The following is a 23,249-nucleotide window of genomic DNA, read 5'->3' as shown; positions in this document are numbered from 1 at the left end:
CCCTGTCAATCAATTCTGCCCTGTCAATTCAATACAACAGACCAATCAGAGGAAACTGTGGGCGGGACACGCAGCTGAAGTGCACTGAATGAGTTTAAAGTGTCTATAAATGTGCTTTCAGTTCAATGACGCTCAGCTGTTTTTAATGAGAGAGCGTGTCGTAATGCTTCAGACTGACTGGAGTGTGTTTAACTTATAAAGTTTGAAAGCTGAAGTCCAGATGAGCCTTATATAAATGCAAACATACACACCTTGATACCCAGAAACCAGGCATGAAATCAGTGCACCGCAGAACCAGCACGCCGAGTTAATTCACGACCATCCGTCTGTGTGTTTAAATCACGTATGTGCTTTGATTTCACACGCCTGCAGCTTTATTCTCATGCATCACGCATCCTCAGGATCTAGTCTCTCTGTCCAGAGCAGAGCAGGTCAATATTTCATGTTTCCCAGCATCACATAGCAAAAATAAGATCAGAATCTGAAGAGCAGATCAATTATTCACATCAGACGGCGAAACAAATTGAACAGAGGTCAGTCAGTGAGAGAGAAGACAGTGTTAACACGGGTCAGAAGAGCGTAACGCCATCAGCGTCCCGACGGGAATCACAGAAAGAGCAAATATTGCATCTGTAAGTGAGGAGATCCCTGCGTTTAATTGCATCCCCGCGGCGCTGGCATTATGCAAACGCTGCGCGAGTGGGCGGAGCCACGGCCTTTGATAAGTCAAGCGTGCTGCGAGTGAACGAGGCGGCGACAGGCCAGGAAAAACACACATTCATTCCCTACACAATGCCAAGCAGCACTGTTAATTAAAGCTTATCCAGCTGCATGAATAATGCATTCATTCCTTCAGAATCTTCCCAGCGTTCATCAGGAGAGATAAAACCCCGAAGAGCTGATATCTGCTGTCTGTACGTGCAGCGAGAAAAGCCTTCGATTAAAACACAATCAGCGAGCGGCGTTTGTGCTGCACTGCTGGTGCACCATTACTGACAATAAACACAACTAAATGAGCGCGAACCGAGTCCATGGGAGTCCGACTCCCTGCTAGAGAACAGAATGAAGCAGCCAGACGGCTGGAGTCACATTTCACCTTTCCGACTTTCTGTATTTGCATCATTTTTTGAGGTGAAATATGATTCAGACATTTTCTCAACGGGATTTGTGAGAGTACTTTTCCACTCACAAGCTCAAGATTAACATGAATAATCAGATATATGATAACATGATATTCTTTTGATTTTAAAGCTTTAAATGATTGAGTTGGTTAATCGAATCAAAGGCAACAGACTTTACCATTTGATTAAAAGTGAGTTGTGATTAAAAACAAGTAGATCAATATTTAATATTTGACAACTTTTTTCACAATATAAATGTTAAACAGCTGAGAGTGATATTCAGTGATTAAAACTAACTTTTTTGTCAAAACTTCATTTTTAATTGAAAATATAGCCTCATTAGGCAATTCATAGTTAAAATAAACATTAACAATTCGTTTTCAACAAACTAAGCATAAGATTAAGAGTGAATTCGTGCAAATTTTAAGATAAAACATTTGCAAATAGTTTAAATTGATTCTATTTCTTTTACTGTTCTTTTTCTTAATTTCCTTAAGTATTCCCTTAATTAATTATTTAATTAATTTGAATAAATTAAAAGAACCCCTCCCCAAAAATGTTTGTGAAATGATGATATAAATTAATATACAACACTTTAAAATTAAATTAAATATGAAACTATTTGTATTGAATTCATAATTAATTTTCTCTCATTTTATCTACCATCTTGGATTATTATTTTTTAAAATTCATTTTAACTAATTTATTCTGTTCTTCACTTTGTACTGCTTACTTTTTATTGTATTTTTTTTTTATTTACCTCATGATGATTTTATATACATATACATGTATACATACAGCATATATGTATATATACACACACACACACACACACACACACACATACATATACTTGCTTTGCCTTATTTTCTATACCCGAGATCATCACAATGCATTGTGGGATTGCATTATCTATAGAGGATGAATGGGATGCTACCTTAGAATTTGGCAAAAATAGGGTGTCTTACAAGGCAGCATAATTTCTTGAACCCCTTGACGTGGAGCTGAACTATGAGAACTCGACATGCTGTCTATGTAGGCAGCTCACTAGGTATTGGGACAGAGCGACACTGCAGTATTTTTAGACACTGAGGTGGATAGTGGAGGTGAATAATCTCTAAACCTCTGGATTCAGTCTAATGGATTCCAGCCGACCCATTCAGCCTCATGAAGAGAGACTAATATGCTTTTACTACAGTCTGTATTCACACAATTACTGAAGCTGTGTGTGTGTGTGTGTGAGTCAGGAACGCTCTGAGAGCCTCACGGCGCAGCTGTCAGAAAGTGTTTTCTCATTCTGCTTTACCTTCCTGTCCTGCGTGATCCTGATAAAGAAACTCCCTGAGCGAGAGTGAAGCTGATCCCACCGAACCACTAAAAACCCACCGCGCCGCAGAAACACAAAAACATGCTTCATACAATACAGCATTCCTATGAAACACATCAACATCAACAGATGAACGCTAGCGGTTTATAGTGAAATGTAGCAGATATAGTTAGTATAGATTTACGTTATTTTATATGTAATGATAGACAGAAAGAGAGATAGACATGTTGACAGAATGAACAAATGAACGAACATCAGACAGAATGAATTAACGAACTAACATAAAAAGAATGATGGAACAATAGAACAAACAAAAGACAAACAGAACGATTGAACTAACAAACAAATGAACGTTAGATATAGACAGTATGATAGAACGAATGACCAAATTAACAACTAACAATAGATAGACCAATCAAACCAACAAAAGAATGAACAAAAGATACATAGATAGATAGGATGATGCAATAGATTTGGGCTGCAACTAACGATTATTTTAATAATCGATTAATCTGTCGATTATTTTTTCGATTAATCGGATTAAAAAAAGAAAAGCATTCATTTCCAACCTTTTATTCAAAAACAGAACTAAAATCTTTAGAAAGTGTTGCTCCTTGAACATCCCTGAGCTGTTATAATAATAATAATAATAATAATAATAAAATAAAATAAAAATGGACTAACGTGTATGCTTTACATCTGCCAAATATATAGACTTTTTTTTTATATAAATAAAATAAAAAGTGCCACCTGAGCTGCCAGAACAATAAACAATTTATAAAAAATAAAGAACAATACAAATTTAAAATTTAACAGGATTTGTTTGAATGTCAGAACTTATTCTCTACACTACACTGCAGACGCACACACTGACACACACACACACACACACACACACACACACACACACACACACACGCTCTCTCTCAAGTTCACTTGAAGCTTATTCATTAAATTATTACCATCATTGTAGTAAGGTTCATTTATACACCACATTTAAACACAGCTTAAGATGACCAAGTGCTATAAAAGAACTTTAAAATTAAATTAAAAAGTACAACACACACAAATATATTTGTCAATAATAACCTATAGGGGACAAAGCACAGAATATACACTGCAAAAAATGCTTTTCTTGACTTAGTAGTTTTGTCCTGTTTTCAGTCCAAATATCTAAAAAATCTTAAATCAAGATACATTTACTAGACACGTGAAATAGCATAAGAAATGATGTCTTGTTTTCTGAAAAAACACCTCAAAATTAAGGGATGGGGTAAGAAAAATAATCTTAATGATATATAATCTCAAACAGAAGTTTTAAGCATCACTTAATTTTCTCATGCCATTTTTCTTGTCTAGTAATCTTGATTTAAGATTTTTTAGATATTTGGACTGTAAACGAGACAAAATTACAAAGTAAGAAAAGCTTTTATTGCAGTGTAGCTATACATGACAACAGATTGAAAAATGAATGGTCCAAAAAAGGCGAGTGAATAAAACGTGTCTTTAGTCTTGCAATGCAAAGTGCAAAGTAACCACCCCTGCTTCACTACTGTTATTAACGAGCTAACGCTAACTTGTCATGCTTGTCAAGCTGGATAACGAGTAAACACCAGCACCAGGGACATTACGTTTCTCACTTCAAAACATCAAAGACTCCAACATGTTTGCGTTTCAGGTGCTGGATCATTGCCGTGGTGCTCCCGTGCCATGTCGCTTTTGCATATTTTGCAGTTAACACACTTTTTCTGTTTATTTAGTGTGAAATGCTCCCACACCTTGGATGACTTGGGTCGCACTGATTTCTCTGCCTCCGCCATGTATCTTTCCTCTACCTCCGCTCGTTTTTAAATTTTTGCTCCGCCCTGTCTACGAGGCGCCGAACTCTGCTAGCATCAGTGCGCGAGAGAGACAGTCCGCTCCGCGCTCAACTAAAGTTTTTTTTTTTTTTAAATAATCAAACGTCTCCGCATCGTGCGACACAACGAATCAATTATGAAATTAGTTGCCAACTCTTTTAGTTATCGATTTAATCGATTCGTTGTTGCAGCCCTACAATAGATAGAACAATGGAACAAACAAAAATAAGATGGAACGAACAAACAAACAAAAACGTACAAACAAACAATAGACAGATAGAACGACAGACAGACAGACAAATGTCAGACTCGTGTTTCAGTTCACTACACACACACACACACTGGTGTCTGTGTCTCCATCAGCAGCTGATGTGTGTGATAATCACCTGTTATCTGTCATGATTCTCATCCCGCAGCGCTGCTGTTAACTCTGACGCGTCGCTGTGTAGACACGGATAAAACCAGCACAACATCATCAAACTTCTAGAGTGTGCTTGTTTTGTTTGGGTTTGGGAAAGTTTGCGTGTGTGAGTGAAGCTGCAGCGCTGCGGTTTGACACGCGATCTGAGCGCTCGTCTGTACGGCTCGATAATTACCCTCCGCCTGTCTGACAAACACACTGCTGTAACAGAACCACCTGAGCATCTGACACACACACACACACACACACAGCTTGAATTAGTAAAAATGAGAAAGGTGTAAAAAAAATATAGACTATATTGTTGAGAATGTATGAGGATAGTTCACTGAAATATTTTTAGGGTTCTATGAAATACATTATTTTTATTTTATTCTTTAACAAATTTGGTTCGTTCCCTTTAAATTTTTCTGGATTCCATTTTAATGGTTTAATTACAATTTAATGATCAAATTATTTATTTTATCTTTGAATCAAATGAAAACTAAACAAACTGTTTCATTCTTATTTATTTTGTGCTTTGTTTTATTTATTTTTGGCAAACAAAGGGCTGCACAACAGAGGTTTACAGTTCAAATTAAAACATGGAAGAAAGTGTGAGATTATTACTTAAAAATAAAGTTTTAATAAAAAAAGGAGCAGCAGTATTAGTAGTAAGACTGTACAATAGCAATATATTTCTGTCACAATTTCTTCAAGTTAAACCAAACTTTTGTTTTGATGGGTTGTCATGCAGAGTTTTGTTTGTGTGTAGATATGATATTATGGTAGTTTTTCTCAGATGAAACGGCCAAATTATCTATCTATCTATCTATCTATGGCAGCTGCCATAGTCCCATAGACTCGTTTAACCTATTTCATAAGTTTACATAAAAATTCAAGCATCTTCACCTCAATATCAGGAATGAATCCCTCAACATAAACTTTTCTAGAGCATCAACTTGTTGAGATCTGAAAGGAGCGTAAACAAATCTTCATCTTTCTGCGATACACACACTCAAACTTCTAATGACTGAGCTCCAGCTGGATCTCGGAGAGGAGCGGCGAGGAGCGAGCGAGTCTGACCGGGCGGCTGGCGCTCAGAAGACACGCGGCTCTACTCGGAGGAGCTTCGAGAAGCTCATTAGAGAAGCCCATATGTCAGGATAGAGAGCGCGAGCGTGTGGGCCTTCGTTTTCATGTCGCACGCCGCCGCTGTCGCCTGCCTCCTCATCCACAAAACACTTTTATCCGTAAGCGCAATGCATTATAATTGAGAAGCGGCCGCCAAGATGTGGTGACATTTAGCGCCTGATCGAAACGCTTGCGACGTCTTTCCCAGCAGACTCTCACACACCAATTCAGAGCTGTAATTACAGAAGAGAAACTCCATCCATCCAGCCTAGCAGAGGAGTGATTTTTTTGGGACGCTCGTTTGCAGTTGCATAAATAAAACCAGGGAATAATCACACAGCTCTTTTTAAAGCTGCTCCAGTTTGGTTGTAGCTCAGAGATTTCACCATCTGCCTGGGACGCATGCACAACTGCGCCTGCCATCTGAACACACACACACACACACACACACACACACGTTAGAGCAAACAGATACTTTATACAAGCATCTGATTATGGTTTTCCAGTGCAATGCAATCAAACAGCACTGCTTATATATAGAAAGAGAGGTTTTTTTCCAATAATTTTATTTCTAAGTATAATTTTTTTTTTACATTTAGTAATTTTTACGTATTTTATATACATAATGTTTTTATTTCTTTGTAATAAATTAAATTTAATGGATGTATATATGAAGAGTTAATTTGCGAAAACAAAACATTGTGCATTCCAATTAATCTCAATCAAACTGCAGTTGGGTTATTTTGATTAGGTAAAAAATAAAAAAATACAGCTAACAAAACAATAAAAACATGATTTTTGAAAATTAAAAAACCCCCCCGGAGTTATCTGTTTTTGCAAATAAGCTCTTCATATGTACATATGGATATACATCTACAATATTTGTACATATAGTATTTTAATTTGTAATAAAATTATATATATATATATATATATATATATATATATATGTGTGTGTGTGTGTAATATTTTCAATTGGATTTTATTTTTATATTTTCTGTTTTCTATTTATTTTTAATAGCAGTTTTAGTCATTTTGATGTGTTTTTGTCATTTTTATTAGTTTTTTAAAATCTATATAGCTTATTATTAAGTTTTAGTTTTTAATTTTAGTTTATTCAGTTGTAGTTAATTTAATACTTCAACTAAACAAAAATATTGTCACGCCCCTGGACTGTGTTTGTTGTGACCCAGTTTCTTCCCTTGTCTGATTGTGTTCATGTCATCCAGGTGTGTCTCGTAATTAAGCTCGTTACCCCATGTATTTAAGTCAAGGTCTGTGCTGTCTGTTGGGTCTTTATCGTCCCCAGTGTGGATTACATTGTGTTGTGGATTATAATAAAGACTGTTTCTGCTATTCGACGTCTCCAGCGATTCCTTCCGGCAGCGTACGTGACAAATATAAAATCATTTTAGATAAAATAATTTTTTTTAAAAGGTTTACACACACACACACATTATTTTATTTCAAGTAATGACATTTTTGTGGTTTTAGTTTATGCTCCCTGGTGTTTGTCACTGAGTATAATCACAAAGTCACCTGTGGCTGTATGTTACAGTGATTTTACCATAGTAAACTGTAAATCGGCATCAGGACTGATAAATCACCACATTTTTGGTTCATGTTATCAAGCTGTTCTTCTAGGCTGGGAAACAGAGAAACACACACTGACACCGGAGGCTGAGGAGTGAAAGGAGCTTATGCTAATGAGTCATTCAGAGCTCCGCCCCCATCCTCCTCCATGCATATCATTAGTGCCTCTGGTGACCAACAAATTACAGATGAAATCAAGCAGCGCAGCTCCTCTGTGTGTGTGTGTGTGTGTGTGAGAGGGAAACACCTGCCTGCGGGAAACACCCCTCCCACACACACACACACACACACACACACACACACACACACACACACATCTCTCCTGCTTCTCTTCCTCGTGTGATTGTCTTCTTTCCCTCCATTGAATCCAGCTAACTGGCTTTCTGACCCTCAGAAACCGAGAACGGCTCATCAGATCGAATTCCTTCACCTGCCAATCACACACCGCTGCACACTCACTGGAGAAAAGCACAGAGCGCGAGGAGGAGCAGCGTACGGACAGAGAGAAAAGAAATAATGAGAGAAAAACTGGTGCTGAACAGCAGTGTAATATAGCAACATACTGTATATAGCATATATTACACTGCAACAATATATATTATACATATTTAAAAAATATAAAATACATACAGTATAAAATAAATGTTTTATTATATATATATATATATATATATATATATATATATATATATATATATATATATATATATATTTGTTTAAAACCCTTATATATTTAAAACACAAAAATATATATGTATATATACTGTATATATATATATATATATATATATATATATATATATATATATATGCTTTTATTGTGTTTTAAATATTTGATTAAATTAAATGTATATTTATTTTATCTTATGTATTTATTATTTACTTATAAAACAAATTGTATATATTTTATATATTAATTTCATATTTATATACTCTTTCTAGTGCTGTCAAATGATTAATTGCATCCAAATTTACGTTTTTGTTTACATAATGTGTGTGTACTGTGTATATTTATTATGCATATATAAATACACACACATACAGTATATATTTTCAAAATATTTACGTGTATATATATAAATATATATATTTATAATAATTTATAATTCATATAATTTATATTATATATAAACATAACATTTTTCTTAAATATATACTGTGTGTGTGTATTTATATATACATAAATATACATAGTACACACACATTATTTAAACAAAAACTTTTATTTTTGATGCGAGTAATCACGATTAATCGTTTGACAGCACTAATTCTTTCATATTTAAATATTTATTTTTTTAAATGTCAATTGATTCGGTATTTATTTAGTATATTTATTATGCAAAAAAAAGTCTGACAAATAAATATCACATTTAAAAAAAATGCATTTTTGTGCAATTACTTAATTTTATTTACCAGCAAAAATAAATAACAAATACATGGTGAATTTTCGATTTGATTGCTAAGCCCTACATTATGTGTTGTTGAAAAGCAGAAAGAAGCTTTCATTATTTTGATCGCATGTTAGTGTGCAGCATAAAACAGCAATCTAAATGCCCAAAGTGAGTTGAGAGAGCTTTCTCATGATAAATCATTCGTGTTTTTCCTTTAATGGCCGCTCTGTTACTGAAGCGTTTTCACTGCGCTGAGGTCAATCTCTGGATAAATCACTTTAACACTCGCTCGAGGGAGTCTCTGATCCAAACTCTTGATTCAGAGTCCAGAAGCACCAATAAAATAACAGCTCATTTACATCATCCAATCAAACTCAAACGGATAAAATCTAGCTCCGCCCTACACTACTGCTAACCAATTAAATGTTAATGCAAATATGAAACAGAGCTGAGTTTATAAGCTACCAGAGTTAAATGAGTGTATACAAACTTCCAGACTCACTCCTTCACTCTCAGATATTTGACAGATGAATCCCTCAAACACTGTTAGATCCAGTGACGAGCTGCTCCTCTACAGGACTCACTATCATCTTCCACATGAAGAAAGAGTGTTTTCAGATGGACTGATGTAAACGGACTCTCTGAAAGCCAATCAGAATCAATCTGCTGCCGTCCCATCAGTCTTTGACCTTCTGATGTGTGTGTGTGTGTGTGTGTGTGTGTTGTGCTGCTCCTGTGCCACACACACTTTGAGGTGTTGACTGTGCCAGTCGAGTGTGTGTGTGTGTGTGTGTGATAAACAGCTGGCTGCTGTACACACCGGTCGTCTGTCTGTGGTGTTTATCTTCAAAGAGTCAGTGGAGCTGCAGGCCTGCGACTCGAGCCAACTGACCCAGTCAAACCACTGCCAACCTGGACCCAAAGAGACGCTGCGAACCGCCAGAGACACACACACACACACACAACCTGGACCCACAGAGATACTGCGAACCGCCAGAGACACACATACACACACACGCACGCACGCACGCAAACGCACACACACACACACAACCTGGACCCAAAATTTTTACATTATATAATTTAAAATTAAAAATTATAAATATAATACATTTAAAAACCATTCAATGCTAATATTATATTTAAAAATATGTATACATTAACACTATAAAATTATATAAAAAAAATATATATATTAATATAGAAATATATACTATATCTTCAAATAAATAGATATAATATTTATACACATAAATAGAAAATTTAAGTATGGAAATAATAAAACTAAATGAAACCTCAAAGATGATATTCTACTTGTGAAATATATATTTAAAATTATGTGTGTGTGTGTATATATATATATATATATATATATATATATATATATATATATAGCTAATATTATGTTCTATTTTCTGATATTAAAATTATTTTACATTTTATTTTAATATATAATATTTAAATTAATAATCCATTGAAATTAATAACATCATAAATAAAAAAAACTCTGCTCAATGTTAATATATTATATTCTCTATTTTATTTTAATGTATAATATAATTTTAAATTCCTATTATATTAAATTCAAATATCTAAAATATACAATATAATATACATTTTATATTTATACTTATAACATTTTATTATTATATCTGTAAAGAAACCCATTTTGTGTAATAAATCGAATGCATTCTTCCATGTAAAGACTGTAAATCAGCCGTGTCCACTCACATCCACACAAACACATCTACCGCAGCGTAAAGACTTCACACACACAGCACATATACAGTCATAACACTGATGACACCACATGAATAATGTAAAATCATCCAGTAACAAAGACAGTCTGTCCAAAACAGACTCTCCACAACACAATCCATATCAATCACCTTTGGGCTCTTAATTTATGCTAATGACATGCAAAGCCATTGCAGCTGATCGGTGGCTTCTTGCATCAGCAGCACGACTGCCAGAACTCTCAGAAACTTCAACTTTATGAATACATCTACCTCTCCAGACAGCACAGCCTTCACTAAATTACACATTTTTAACATTAACTACGGCTTTTCAGTCTACAAAGAAAGAGAGAGCTATAGATCATCCAGTCTTTTTCTATCTTTTCTGACCCCAATTTGATCCGCTGACCCTGCTCTCTGACGGTATTGTGTGGTTTGTGTGAGAGAGGCGTATCGTTCAGTCTGAAGCTTCATCTCTGCTCAATAGCGGCTCTCAAAGCAGCACAAAGGCCTGCTGGGGATTTCCTGAGAAACAGCACTTCTGATGAATAATACACAACCGCAGCTCTTGCTGGACGCTTCTCCTCTCAAACATACAGCGGCCTGAAAAAGTGCTGGGAAACTAACGGATGAAGCCTGTCAGAAACACATCTAGATCATACCACCCCCCGAAATCAAAAGAAAAAAATAAGAACTTATATTTTACAAAAGAAAAATTAAGCCTAAAAATGGGAAATGGTCCTAAAAATAGGTTCTAAATTATTATTTTTTGTTCATTTCATTTTAAAGTATGTTTTTTTTTACTCTAAACAAACATTGTTTCATTGCATATTTTGTTTGAAATTTGAAAACTGAAATAAATAAATAAAATACTTTTCCCAAAGAAGATATATTTTGCATAAAATATTGAAATGGTCCTAAAATAGGCACTTTAAACTATATCTATCCTTTTACTTCAAACAAACATCTTTTCTTTAAATGTTTTGCTTGAAATTTGAAAACTAAAAAAATAAATAATAATAAAAAATACTGCTTGCTTCGATATTTTGTATTTAATATAATAAGTTTAATTTTTAAGGGTGACCTTTATCCCAAAATTAAACCCATTATATATTTTGCATAAAGAAAATGAGGACAAATTTTTTTAAATGGCTAAAAATACATTTTTCATTAAATGTTTTTGCTTTAAATTTGCTTTAATATTTTACAAGTAATATAACGATGTTTAGTCATTTAGAAGTGTAAACATTTTATATGGTCCTAAAATAGGATCAAAATATTTGTCTTCATTTACTAAATACATAAATTTTTTTCTTTTTCTTTCTCAAAAATGTAAAAATGAACTCAAAATAATTCCCACTTTCTTTGATATTTTGCATGTAATACAATGAAATTCAGACTTTAGTGTCAAAATACTTTTTAGAGCATCTTCCATCTAATGTGTGAGAGTTGTGCATCGCTGCTCAATCAGACGTGTGTGGATTAGAGGAGCGTCTCGGAGCTCCAGGAGCCTGTCAGGTTGAGACGGCCGAGCACAAAGCCTGTGATTTCAATATGAATGCGGTGGAGGGAAGGACACGCTCTCGCAGCGGGCGACTTCCCTTCTGAGCAGCACGACACCCCTATCACACACACACACACACACACAACATCTGCATGCTGACGGGAAAAACACTTCACTTTCATTCCTGCACTTCATGAACGTGTTAAAGAGCCGAACACTGCTGAGACGACTTGTTTTAAGTGGAAACTATGATTCTTAAACCAGTCTAATGACAGGAAACTAATTGAACAAATAAAAGATGAATTACAATCTGAGAAAATATATCATTAATATGTACCCAGTGAAATGCTTTACACCATTACACTACCAGTCAGAAGTTTTAAATAATTGTATTTTTTTTAAATAAGTCTCTTCTGCTCACCAAGGCTGCATTTATTTGATTAAAAATACAGTAAAAATTGTGAAAAATTATTATAATTTAAAATAGAAGTTTTCTATGTAAATATCTGTTAAACTGTAATTTATTTCTGTGATTTCTGCAGAATTTTCAGCATCATTACTCCAGTCTTCAGTGTCAAATGATCTTCAGAAATCATTCTAATATGCTGATTTGGTGCTCAAGAAACATTTCTGATTATCATCAATGTTGAAAACTAGTTGTGCTGATGAATATTTTTGTGGAAACCATGATAAGCTACTCTTCAAAAACAAAAAAAAAAAAAAAAATAATAATAATACTTATTCAGCATAAAGACATTTATGTTACAAAAGATTTCTATTTCAAATAAATTCTGTTCTTTTGAATTTTCTATTCATCAAAGCAGCATCTTTTCATTTAAATTTTTTAATTTGAAATTTTACAATTGAAAAATAAGTAAATAATAAAAAATTAAACCCCACTTGCTTTGATATTTTGTATGGAATATAACGAGATTCATCTTTAAAAGTGACTTTTCCCCTAAATTAAAGACATTATATTTTGAATAAAGAAAATGAAGCCTAAAATTTTCAAATGGTCCTGAAATAGGCTCAAAATATAATTTTACTCCTAACAAATATCTTTGCAATTATTTGCTTGAAAATTAGTTTTCATCACTGATTATAAGAACCATTATTAATATTTGATCACCAGTACTAATTAATGATAACTGAGCAGCAAAATCAACCAATCAGAATGATTTCTGAAGGATCATGTGACACTGAAGACTGCAGTAATGATGCTGAAAATACAGCTTTGATCACAGAAATAAATTACAGATGAACAGATATTCACATAGAAAACAGCTGTTTTAAATTGTAATAATATTTCCCAATTTGTACTGTATTTGTAATCAAATAAATGCAGCCTTGCTGAGCAGAAGAGACTTCTTTCAGAAACATTAAAAAATCCTAATTATTCCAAACTTTTGCCCATCATCTGCAACCACTGCGGCGCTCAGCATGTGAAGCGCAGGCCTCTGGTTCGGTCCAGCTGCTGCGTGTAAACCCCTGAAATGACTCTGATGAGTTGCTGGTGTCATTATTCTGTGTGTTTGGGGTTCAGAGGTCAGCGGCTGCCTGTGGTCCAGACGTAAATCTCCCGCCGCACCTGCCTGTAATTGGGCTACTAATCCCCACAGAAGTGCCTCTCTCCCTCCATTATGAGCTTCATCCAGCCGCAGGAGATGTGCTCGTCCACACCACATATTACATGCAAATACAACCTCTTTCTGGACAATGAAAACGGCCTCCGCTGACCTGCAGGAGCCAATCCAGTCATGCTGGGTGTCTGGAACAGCAGACTAGTGCTTTGCTTTATCAATGACCAATACTGACATCTTAAGAGTGCAGTTGTCAATATTAAGTCCATGTATATGTGATACGGGCTAATGCAATATTTAGTAATAGCAATGGAAATGCATACATATACAATGAAAGTCAACACTTTTCACACTTACATTTTTTTAGTGAGTCTCTTCTGCTCACCAAGACTGCATTTATTTGATTAAAAATACAGTAAAAATGTTGAAATATTATTATAATTTAAAATAAGCATCATTACTCCATTCTTCAGTGTCACACGATCCTTCAGAAATCATGCTGATTTGCTGCTCAAGAAACATTTGATTATTTATCAACGTTGAAAACAGTTATGGAATTTATTTTGATCAAATAAAAGCATAAATATAGTCTTTTCTTTCAAATCAGCATATTAGAATGATTTCTGAAGGATCATGTGACACTGAAGACTGGAGTAATGATGCTGAAAATACAGCACAGAAATATATTACAGTTTAACAGGTATTCACATAGAAAACAGCTGTTTCAGATTATAATAATATTTCCTCATTTTAATTGTATTTACTGTATTCTTAATGCAGCCATGTAGAGACTTTCTCTGTAGAGACTCAAAATTCACTTAAATATTCAAAGAGAAAAAAATCTCATTAATTCATTTTTTTGATTGGACTACAAAAAGGTAATTTTAAAAATGTGATTAAATTGATTGAAAAGCAAATAAAGAATTAAACATGCTATTAGAAAAGGTCAGGTGAAGACTATGTAGCAAACATCTGTTGAAATGTTGACTGCATACTGTTTTAAATCAAGAGTATGCAGTAAGTAGTGTGCAGTACGCAGTAAACCACACACTCGTGCTACAGCGAGACTGTCAGACGTGTCGTACCTGTTTGGCTCCCGGCGGCGGCTCGTCGGGGTCAGTGTTTGCTGTTTGACGTCGCTTTGCCGTGACTGTTGGTCTTACTGCACACCTGGATGCTGTCGCCAGACTCAGGCTGTAACTTAACGGTGGGAACGGTGAAGATTGAAGACACTGAAAAACAAGCACACATTCAGTCCGTCAGTCTGCATGAAAACCCTTCTGTGGGGAAAACACAATGCAATGCATCACATCATCATGTGCAAGACAAGGAGAAAAAGTTAAATTATGATGATGACAAGAAAAATAAAGTTGAAAATTAATAAATCTATAACTACGCAATTCAAAATTCCACAAATATATGGTGCACTTTTATAATATTTTCAAAACAAAACTCTAATAATGAACAATTAATGCTTTTCCCCCCTTTTTTTCTGTTGGGATGTCAAATAATACATAGATTAGTACTTGATACAGGTGCTGGTCATATAATTAGAATATCATCAAAAAGTTGATTTATTTCACTAATTCCATTCAAAAAGTGAAACTTGTATATTATATGCATTCATTACACACAGACTGATATATTTCAAATGTTTATTTCTTTTAATTTTGATGATTAGAGCTTACAGCTCATGAAAGTCAAAAATCAGTATCTCAAAATATTAGAATATTTACATTTGAGTTTGAATAAATGACCATCCCTACAGTATAAATTCTGGGTATCTCTCGTTCTTTGAAACCACAATAATGGGGAAGACTGCTGACTTGGCAATGATCCAGAAGACGAACATTGACACCCTCCACAAAGAGGGTAAGTCACAGAAGGTCATTACTGAAAGGTGTGGCTGTTTACAGAGTGCTGTATCAAAGCATATTAAATGCCAAGTTGACTGGAAGGAATAATTTGGGTAGGAAAAGGTGCACAAGCAACAGGGATGACTGCAAGCTTGAGAATACAGTCAAGCAAAGCCGATTCAAACACTTGGGAGAGCTTCACAAGGAGAGAACTGAAGCTGGAGTCAGTGCATCAAGAGTCACCACGCTCAGACGTCTTCAGGAAAGGGCTACCAAGCCACTTCTGAACCAGAGACAACGTCAGAAGCATCTTAACTGGGCTGTGGAGAAAAGAACTGGACTGTTGCTCAGTGGTCCAAAGTCCTCTTTTCAGATGAAAGTAAATTTTGCATTTCATTTGGAAATCAAGGTCCCAGAGTCTGAAGGAAGAGTGGAGGCACAGAATCCATGTTGCTTGAAGTCCAGTGTGAAGTTTCCACAGTCAGTGATGATTTGGGCTGCCATGTCATCTGCTGGTGTTGGTCCACTGTGTTTTCTGAAGTCCGCAGTCAACGCAGCCATCTACCAGGAAATTTTAGAGCACTTCATGCTTCCTTCTGTTGACAAGCTTTATGGAGATGCTGATTTCATTTTCCAGCAGGACTTGGCACCTGCCCACACTGCCAAAGGTACCAAAAGCTGGTTCAATGACCATAGTGTTACTGTGCTTGATTGGCCGGCAAACTCGCCTGACCTGAACCCCATAGAGAATCTCCAGAGGAAGATGAGAGACACCAGACCCAACAATGCAGAAGAGCTGAAGGCCACTATCAGAGCAACCTGGGCTCTCATAACACCTGAGCAGTGCCACAGACTGATCGACTCCATGCCACGCCGCATTGTTGCAGTAATTCAGGCAAAAGGAGCCCCAACTACATGCACATACTTTTCATTTTCATACTTTTCAGTTGGCCAAGATTTCTAAAAATCCTTTCTTTGTATTGGTCTTAAGTAATATTCTAATATTTTGAGATACTGATTTTTGACTTTCATGAGCTGTAAGCTCTAATCATCAAAATTAAAAGAAATAAACATTTGAAATATATCAGTCTGTGTGTAATGAATGAATATAATATACAAGTTTCACTTTTGAATGGAATTAGTGAAATAAATCAACTTTTGATGATATTCTAATTATATGACCAGCACCTGTATATGTTGTCTATAGAAGCAAATTTCAAGTTCATGTTATTATTCATATTATAAATTCATATGGGGTTTAATAATTTTTATAAATATATAAAGGGATGTAGAGTACTTTGAAGAAAAATATAAAATAAAGAATATATATATATATATATATATATATATATATATATATATATATATATATATATATATATATATATATATATATATGTGTGTGTGTGTGTGTGTGTGTACACAATATATAAATATAAATGTATATAAATATATATAAAAATAATAGATAATGAGATGTGGATAATGTTGAAGAAAAATATATTAATTAATACACATTATATATATATATATATATATATATATATATATATATATATATATATATATATATATATATATATATATATAATAGAAAATAAATATACTGAATATAAACAAATAATACAGAAAATATATATTTCTATATTATATAATAGAAAATGAATATACTGAACATACACATAAATAATATAGAAAATAATACATAAAATAAATATAAATGTTGAGTATGTAGAAGGAAAATATATGAACTAATATTAATTAATTACAGAGGAATTATCTTTTCTATATGTTTGCTAAGTGGTTTCTTACCAAGAAATATGACCAACAGTAAAAATGACACTTGACTTAACAAACAGCACTAATAAAGACATAAAACCATAATAAATAAATGCATCAACACTTGCATTAAATTTCATTTAATAAATGCCATAAATCCTGCTGCATTTGCCGTATCAATCAAAGCCTGAGCTGAAATGTTAATTACGGTGCGTCCTCCCCCAGCAGCAGCCGCTCTCTTTTGTGATAGAACTGCAAGCGAATATGAAACAACAGAATTAATTTTCCTTCATTCTTCTGCTTCAAAAGTGGCTCTGCGCTGTGTGTGTGTCAGAGCTCCGCCTCCTCCCCAGAGCCCCGCCCCCTCCTCCCTCCCTCACGGCCTGCTGTGAGCTGATAACAGGATTAATTCAGCTGCCGCTCCTAATCTGGCAAATTAAAAACCTCATTCTCGCATTCAAACGACTCGCCCAACGCTTGTCTAACGCAGATGCCTGTTTTCTGATGTGTAGAACGAAACGTGTCTGCGCTACAGCTGTGTTGCCTGCTAATGGAGGCCTTACAGCAGATCAGCGGCCGCCAGCGTCCTCTATGGGGGTCTGTCGTCTGGATTATAGATACATGTCATATTAGACATGACAGAAGGCCTTGAGCTGCTCTAAAGACCACAACCAGCCTGAATGACCTGAATCATCATCAGCAGCTCCATGTTTCTATGGGTTTTCAACACAAATGTATGAAAGATTGTTTCTACAATGGAATGAAACAATAAAAAAGGTCATTGCAATTGCAAACATATCTGTGCATTGCAAACACTCAGAATTGTGAGATATAAACTCTTAATTCTGAGAGAAAAAAAAAAAAAAGGGAGATATAAACATGCAATTGCGCAAAAAAAAGTTGCTTCTGTGCCGGAAAAGAACTACGAGACAAAGTCAGAATTCCGAGAAAAAAGTTGCAATACATAAAGTTGTGCGAAATAAGTCAGAATTGTGAGATATAAACTTTTAATTCTGAGAAGAAAATCCTAAAAACATGAGATATAAACATGCAATTGCGCAAAAAAGCCTGAATAGTGAGATTAAAAGTTGCTTCTGTGCCAGAAAAGAATTATGAGACAAAGTCAGAATTCAGAGAAAAAAAAGTTGCAATGCATAAACTCACAATATGTGCAAAAAAAGGCAGAATTGTGAGATAAAGAGTCACAATTACCTTTTTTTCCCCTCTTTTTTTTTTTTAAAATTCCATGTCAGGAAAAAAAAAACAGAATTGCAAGATGTAAACCCAAAATACAGAGAAAAAACATATTTAATTGCAAGAGAAAATGTCAAAATGGCAGGATAAAAGTTCAAAATTACCAAAATGTCAAAATTGCGAGATTTAAAAAAAGAAAAAAAAGAGACATAATTGTAAAATTTAAATTTAGATGTCAACTCAGAATTAAGAAAGAATCATAATTGCAAGATATAAACTCAGAATTATGAGACAAATTTAATAATTGCGCAATACAAATAAAAATAAAAAGTGTAAGAAAAACTCAAAATTGCAAGACATAAATTTAGATTTCTTAGAAAAAAGTCAGAATTGTGAGATTTAGAATTCGATGCATCTTACATGTCAGAAAAGCACATGCACATGCCACTAAATTATCTGAAAACAGAGGTTTCTGTTTCTCAAAACATTGATTTTTGAACCATTATTTGATTGGACTGCCAAACAATTACGAATTAAAACATGCAATTAGCATGGCACATGACAACTATATAGCCAACATGTTGTCAAATGTTGACTGCATACTGTTTCTTTTGACTCTTTGAAATGCTGCTCATTTGAAACTTTGAAACAATTTGAAAACTGTGCATCGACCAATCAGAATCCAGAGTTCATCACTGCTGACAGTAACCAATTCCAGAGTATTTGGGTTTGTTAAATCAGGAAAGCGTGTCAGTCTGCTGGTCTCCAGAGAAAAGTGAAGCTCTTTCTGAAGAGCGTGACGCAGCAAACACACATGAATCTGTGTGAATTAGCATCTGAGCATCAGCATCACCACAATGAGCTCAAATTGAGCGGCGTTTGGTATTCAGCTCCAGACACATGTCTGTAACACTGAGACAGAGAGAGTAAAACACTGATGAAGGAGGGCAGCAGTCGCTGAAGGACACAGAGACTGTGTTCATAATGGGATACTAACAATCTGCACAGTACACACTGTACACCGACTACTGATTTAAACTGAATCAGTAACATGTAAAAATTCATTTAAAAAGCACATCTTGTACTCAGTGCTTATTTAAAGTACTTTAAACAGATATAATAATGGAACTGCTTACTGTGCAGCACACACTGTACATTGTATGCTATTTTAAAAAGGCCCATATGTGAAAGTGTGCAAGTTTATATTAATACCACATTTCACACACAATGGGTATTTAATGGGCTTTAAACAGTCATAATAATGAAAAGGACAAATAAAAGTTAAATAAATAAATACATTTTATGGAGTGAAAATAATACGAAATTGATTATTTCATGCTTTAACCCTCAAAGACCGAGACAGCCGCCCGAAGCTAAAAATAACTATTGTTCTTAAATGTTTAATAACTTTTGAAGCGCTAATCCTATCTGAATGCTTTAAAAAGTGTCGGAAAGCAGAGATTTGTTTTCGTTTTGATATTCAAAGGCTGTGATTACGTCATCACATTTTGACAGCATTGATTGGTCAGAAGAAACCAATGCATTTCGGATCGATGCATTTGGCTGTTATATTATGTAAATAATACTTATACAGTTCATAAAGATCATTTTTTTCTGTTGCACTCTGTATATTTTGTTATTATAAAACACGGTTTTCATTTTCTTTACTCCCTAAATGTTTTTGGACACATCTATATTGTTAGTAACGTAAATATACCTGTTTTTCACTGAAAAGCGCCTATAACAATATTGTAATAAATGGCTATAACTTTCTTGGGGAATGTTATATGTAGAAACAAATTTATTTGGAAGTGTAAAACACACAGATACAACTTTCTAAAGAAGAAAAATCCAAACTTCAGGAGTTTCAGTTTGAGTGCACAGTTAAAAAACACCCAATTATTGCTTGCGTTTTTCTTAAAATTCTGGAAATTCATTAATTCTTAGAGAAAACAAAGGGAAAATTGGGAGTTTAAATTAGCTAGACTGAAACTTCAAGTTCTCCTGTTTATAATGATATAAGGCACTTGATGCTGACTGCTAGAATAGGTCTGAAAAAACAAAGAAAAGTACAGGTGTGTCAGGTGCCCTAAAAATGTTCTAGGTCTTTAAGGGTTAAACATGCATAATAACGAATAGAAGAAATAAAGGCAAACGTCTTAAAGTAAAATAAAGTACATAACATGAATGAATAACTAACTAAACAAATAAATAATTTTGATATTAAAATGGAGTGAAAATAATATGATATTGATATTTAATACTGTAAATGGGCATAACAGTAGAGAGGAGAAATAAAGACAAAAGTCTTATTATAAAATAGAGAACAAAATGAATGAATGAATAAATAAAATCAAATCAATCAAGGTTTGATAATTGCATATTATAATAAAATAATGAAAATTAAAAATAAAGATGAAAGTCTTGAAGCAAAATAATTTAAGAACATAAAATAAATGAATAATAAATAACTAAAATGTATTTTAAAAATTAAATTATGTATATAAATAGAAGGTAGACAGACGTAAAATAATTTTGAATTTTTGATCAAATTTTGTGGAATCACATTTTTGGGGTTTTTAAATAAACAACGAATCACAAAGGATGTTGGTTGATATTACTTCCAGTTCATTAATCATATTGGAAACGGAAAGTCAAGTGTACTGCATTGCATCATGGGATACATGTATAGTATTGCATGCATGCACACTGCACAATCAGCATCATATATGGTCTGTTAATATGGTAATATGTTATTATGGTAGTATGTGATTGTGATGTGATTGACTGACTGTCAGGCAGCTCCCAGAGTCTCGGGGGCAGATGGCTGAAGTACTCGTGATGAAGCGCCGCCTGGGCCGAGAGACGGTTCTTTGGGAAGCACTGGAGAAATCTGGAAGCCAGTTCTTCAGCATGATCTACATAACCCAGCCTGCCAACACACACACACACACACACACACACACACACACACACACACACAGAGATATAAACACACATGAGTACAGTGCCAAGAGCATCTCATACACACACACACTCTCACACAGATATAAACACACATGAGTGTAGTGCCAAGAGCATCACTCTCTCTCTCTCTCACACACACACACACACACGCTCAGGCTCTCTGTCAGCTTCACTCCTGCTGACGTGCGGCTGGAAAAAATGTTTGTTGACTTTTTTGGAGTGGAAAATGCAAAGCGAGTTTTCACCCACAAACGTCCTCTAAACCGCAAAGACAAAGACCGACGCAAACACACCCGCACAAGCTGACACACACACACACACACACGAGTAACACTCATCCAGAAGATCTTTAGACGAATATAGTCAACTAAAACTAAAACCATAAAAAACATTGTTACTGAAAATAAAATATAAATAAAAAAATAAAATAAATAAAACAAGTTCATTAATTTTATTTTACATGTATTGCATTAAATACACTTATTTTATTTCAGCTAGTTGCCAAGACAACATTTCTCATTTTCAGTTAGTTTAACATGATGCAGTAAAATAACTAAAACTGAAATAAAATAAATAAAAACTATAGACATATATTTTTTAAAAGATAAAAATGAAAAAAAAAAAAAAAAAACATACGACAAAAGTACTAAAACTTCAACTAAAAATAAAGTGAAAACAGAAAATATAACAAAATCAAATTTACATAATATATCATATATAATAACATATATATATATATATACACACTGTATATACATATTTCTGAAGATCATGTGACACTGAAGACTGGAGTAATGATGCTGAAAATTCAGTTTTGATCACAGAAATAAATTACATTTGAACGGATTACACTAGAAAACAGTTATTTTTAATTGTAATAATATTTCACAATTTTTACTGTATTTTTGATCAAATAAATGCAGCCTTGGTGAGCAGAAGAGACGTCTTTAAGAAACAATCTTACTGACCACCAACTTTTCAACAGTAGTGTTTAAACAGAATTTCTGTCCATATGGATTATTTCACAGACAAAAAGTGGAATATACTGTACAGATCCATTCATGGATATCTAGTTTACATACTAATAAGTGCCTGAAATAAAAATGCAAAAGATTAATTTTTAACTCAACTACTGTCTTGACAGGATGACTGTCTAAAGAGCAAGTTAGTTAAACTGTTAACATGCTTATATCTAGAAATATAATGTAATATTATCTGATGACACACATTTGAAGGAAACTGTATCACTGAGTCTACTGAGGTTTGATACGCAAGAGTCAAGCTAAAGACAGAACTGATTGCACACATTCTCATCTTGGTGCCTAAGGCTGAGTGTGTGTGAGGACTGAACTCCTGAACGATCACACACACACACACACACACACACACACACACACACACACACACACGTGCCTCTGAGAAAACTCATGTGAAGACTCTGAATGCATGTGGATAATTAGGCCTCTGCAGCATTAACGCATTAAAGAAACATGAAGTTTCTCCGAGTTTCTGTCCACCAGCGGTGCTCTCAGCACTTTAACGTAATGTGTGTGTGTGAAACGAGCCTCTATACGAGCATCTGTGTGATTAGACACTAAAATCCAAACTAACCCTAAATCTATAGGCTTGAGCGAAGATGAAGCTCCCATTCGTGAAGTTCAAATGAGGGTTAATCGAACGAGATCCGAGACGGCCGAAACTCACAAAACTTCAGCTGATTATAAGAAAACACCAAAGTCATGTTAGTTTCACTTTTCTTACCTCATATTAATTTTAATAATATCTTTAAAGATGCATTACATCGATCAAAG

The 23,249-nt window shown here is 34.3% G+C and overlaps 1 protein-coding gene across 3 annotated transcripts in view; it reads right to left on the bottom strand.

The window, feature by feature from the left end:
- The window catches only part of cdk14 (cyclin dependent kinase 14), a 226,228-nt gene that overhangs the window by 20,727 nt on the left and 182,252 nt on the right, over nucleotides 1-23,249 (bottom strand). For all 3 annotated transcript variants that reach the window (XM_058747723.1, XM_058747722.1, XM_058747724.1), the window contains 2 exons: nucleotides 21,264-21,403; nucleotides 14,728-14,874 (listed from right to left, as the gene is read on the bottom strand). In XM_058747723.1, the coding sequence (XP_058603706.1) occupies nucleotides 14,759-14,874; nucleotides 21,264-21,403 (256 nt within the window). In that variant the 3' untranslated portion in view covers nucleotides 14,728-14,758. The remainder of the gene's footprint in view (nucleotides 1-14,727; nucleotides 14,875-21,263; nucleotides 21,404-23,249) is intronic.

This window comes from Onychostoma macrolepis, chromosome 16, assembly GCF_012432095.1.
Source record: "Onychostoma macrolepis isolate SWU-2019 chromosome 16, ASM1243209v1, whole genome shotgun sequence".
Classification (NCBI taxonomy): domain Eukaryota; kingdom Metazoa; phylum Chordata; class Actinopteri; order Cypriniformes; family Cyprinidae; genus Onychostoma; species Onychostoma macrolepis.
The sequence above is the reverse complement of the archived record's forward strand: the minus strand, read 5'-3'. Positions and strand labels throughout refer to the sequence as shown.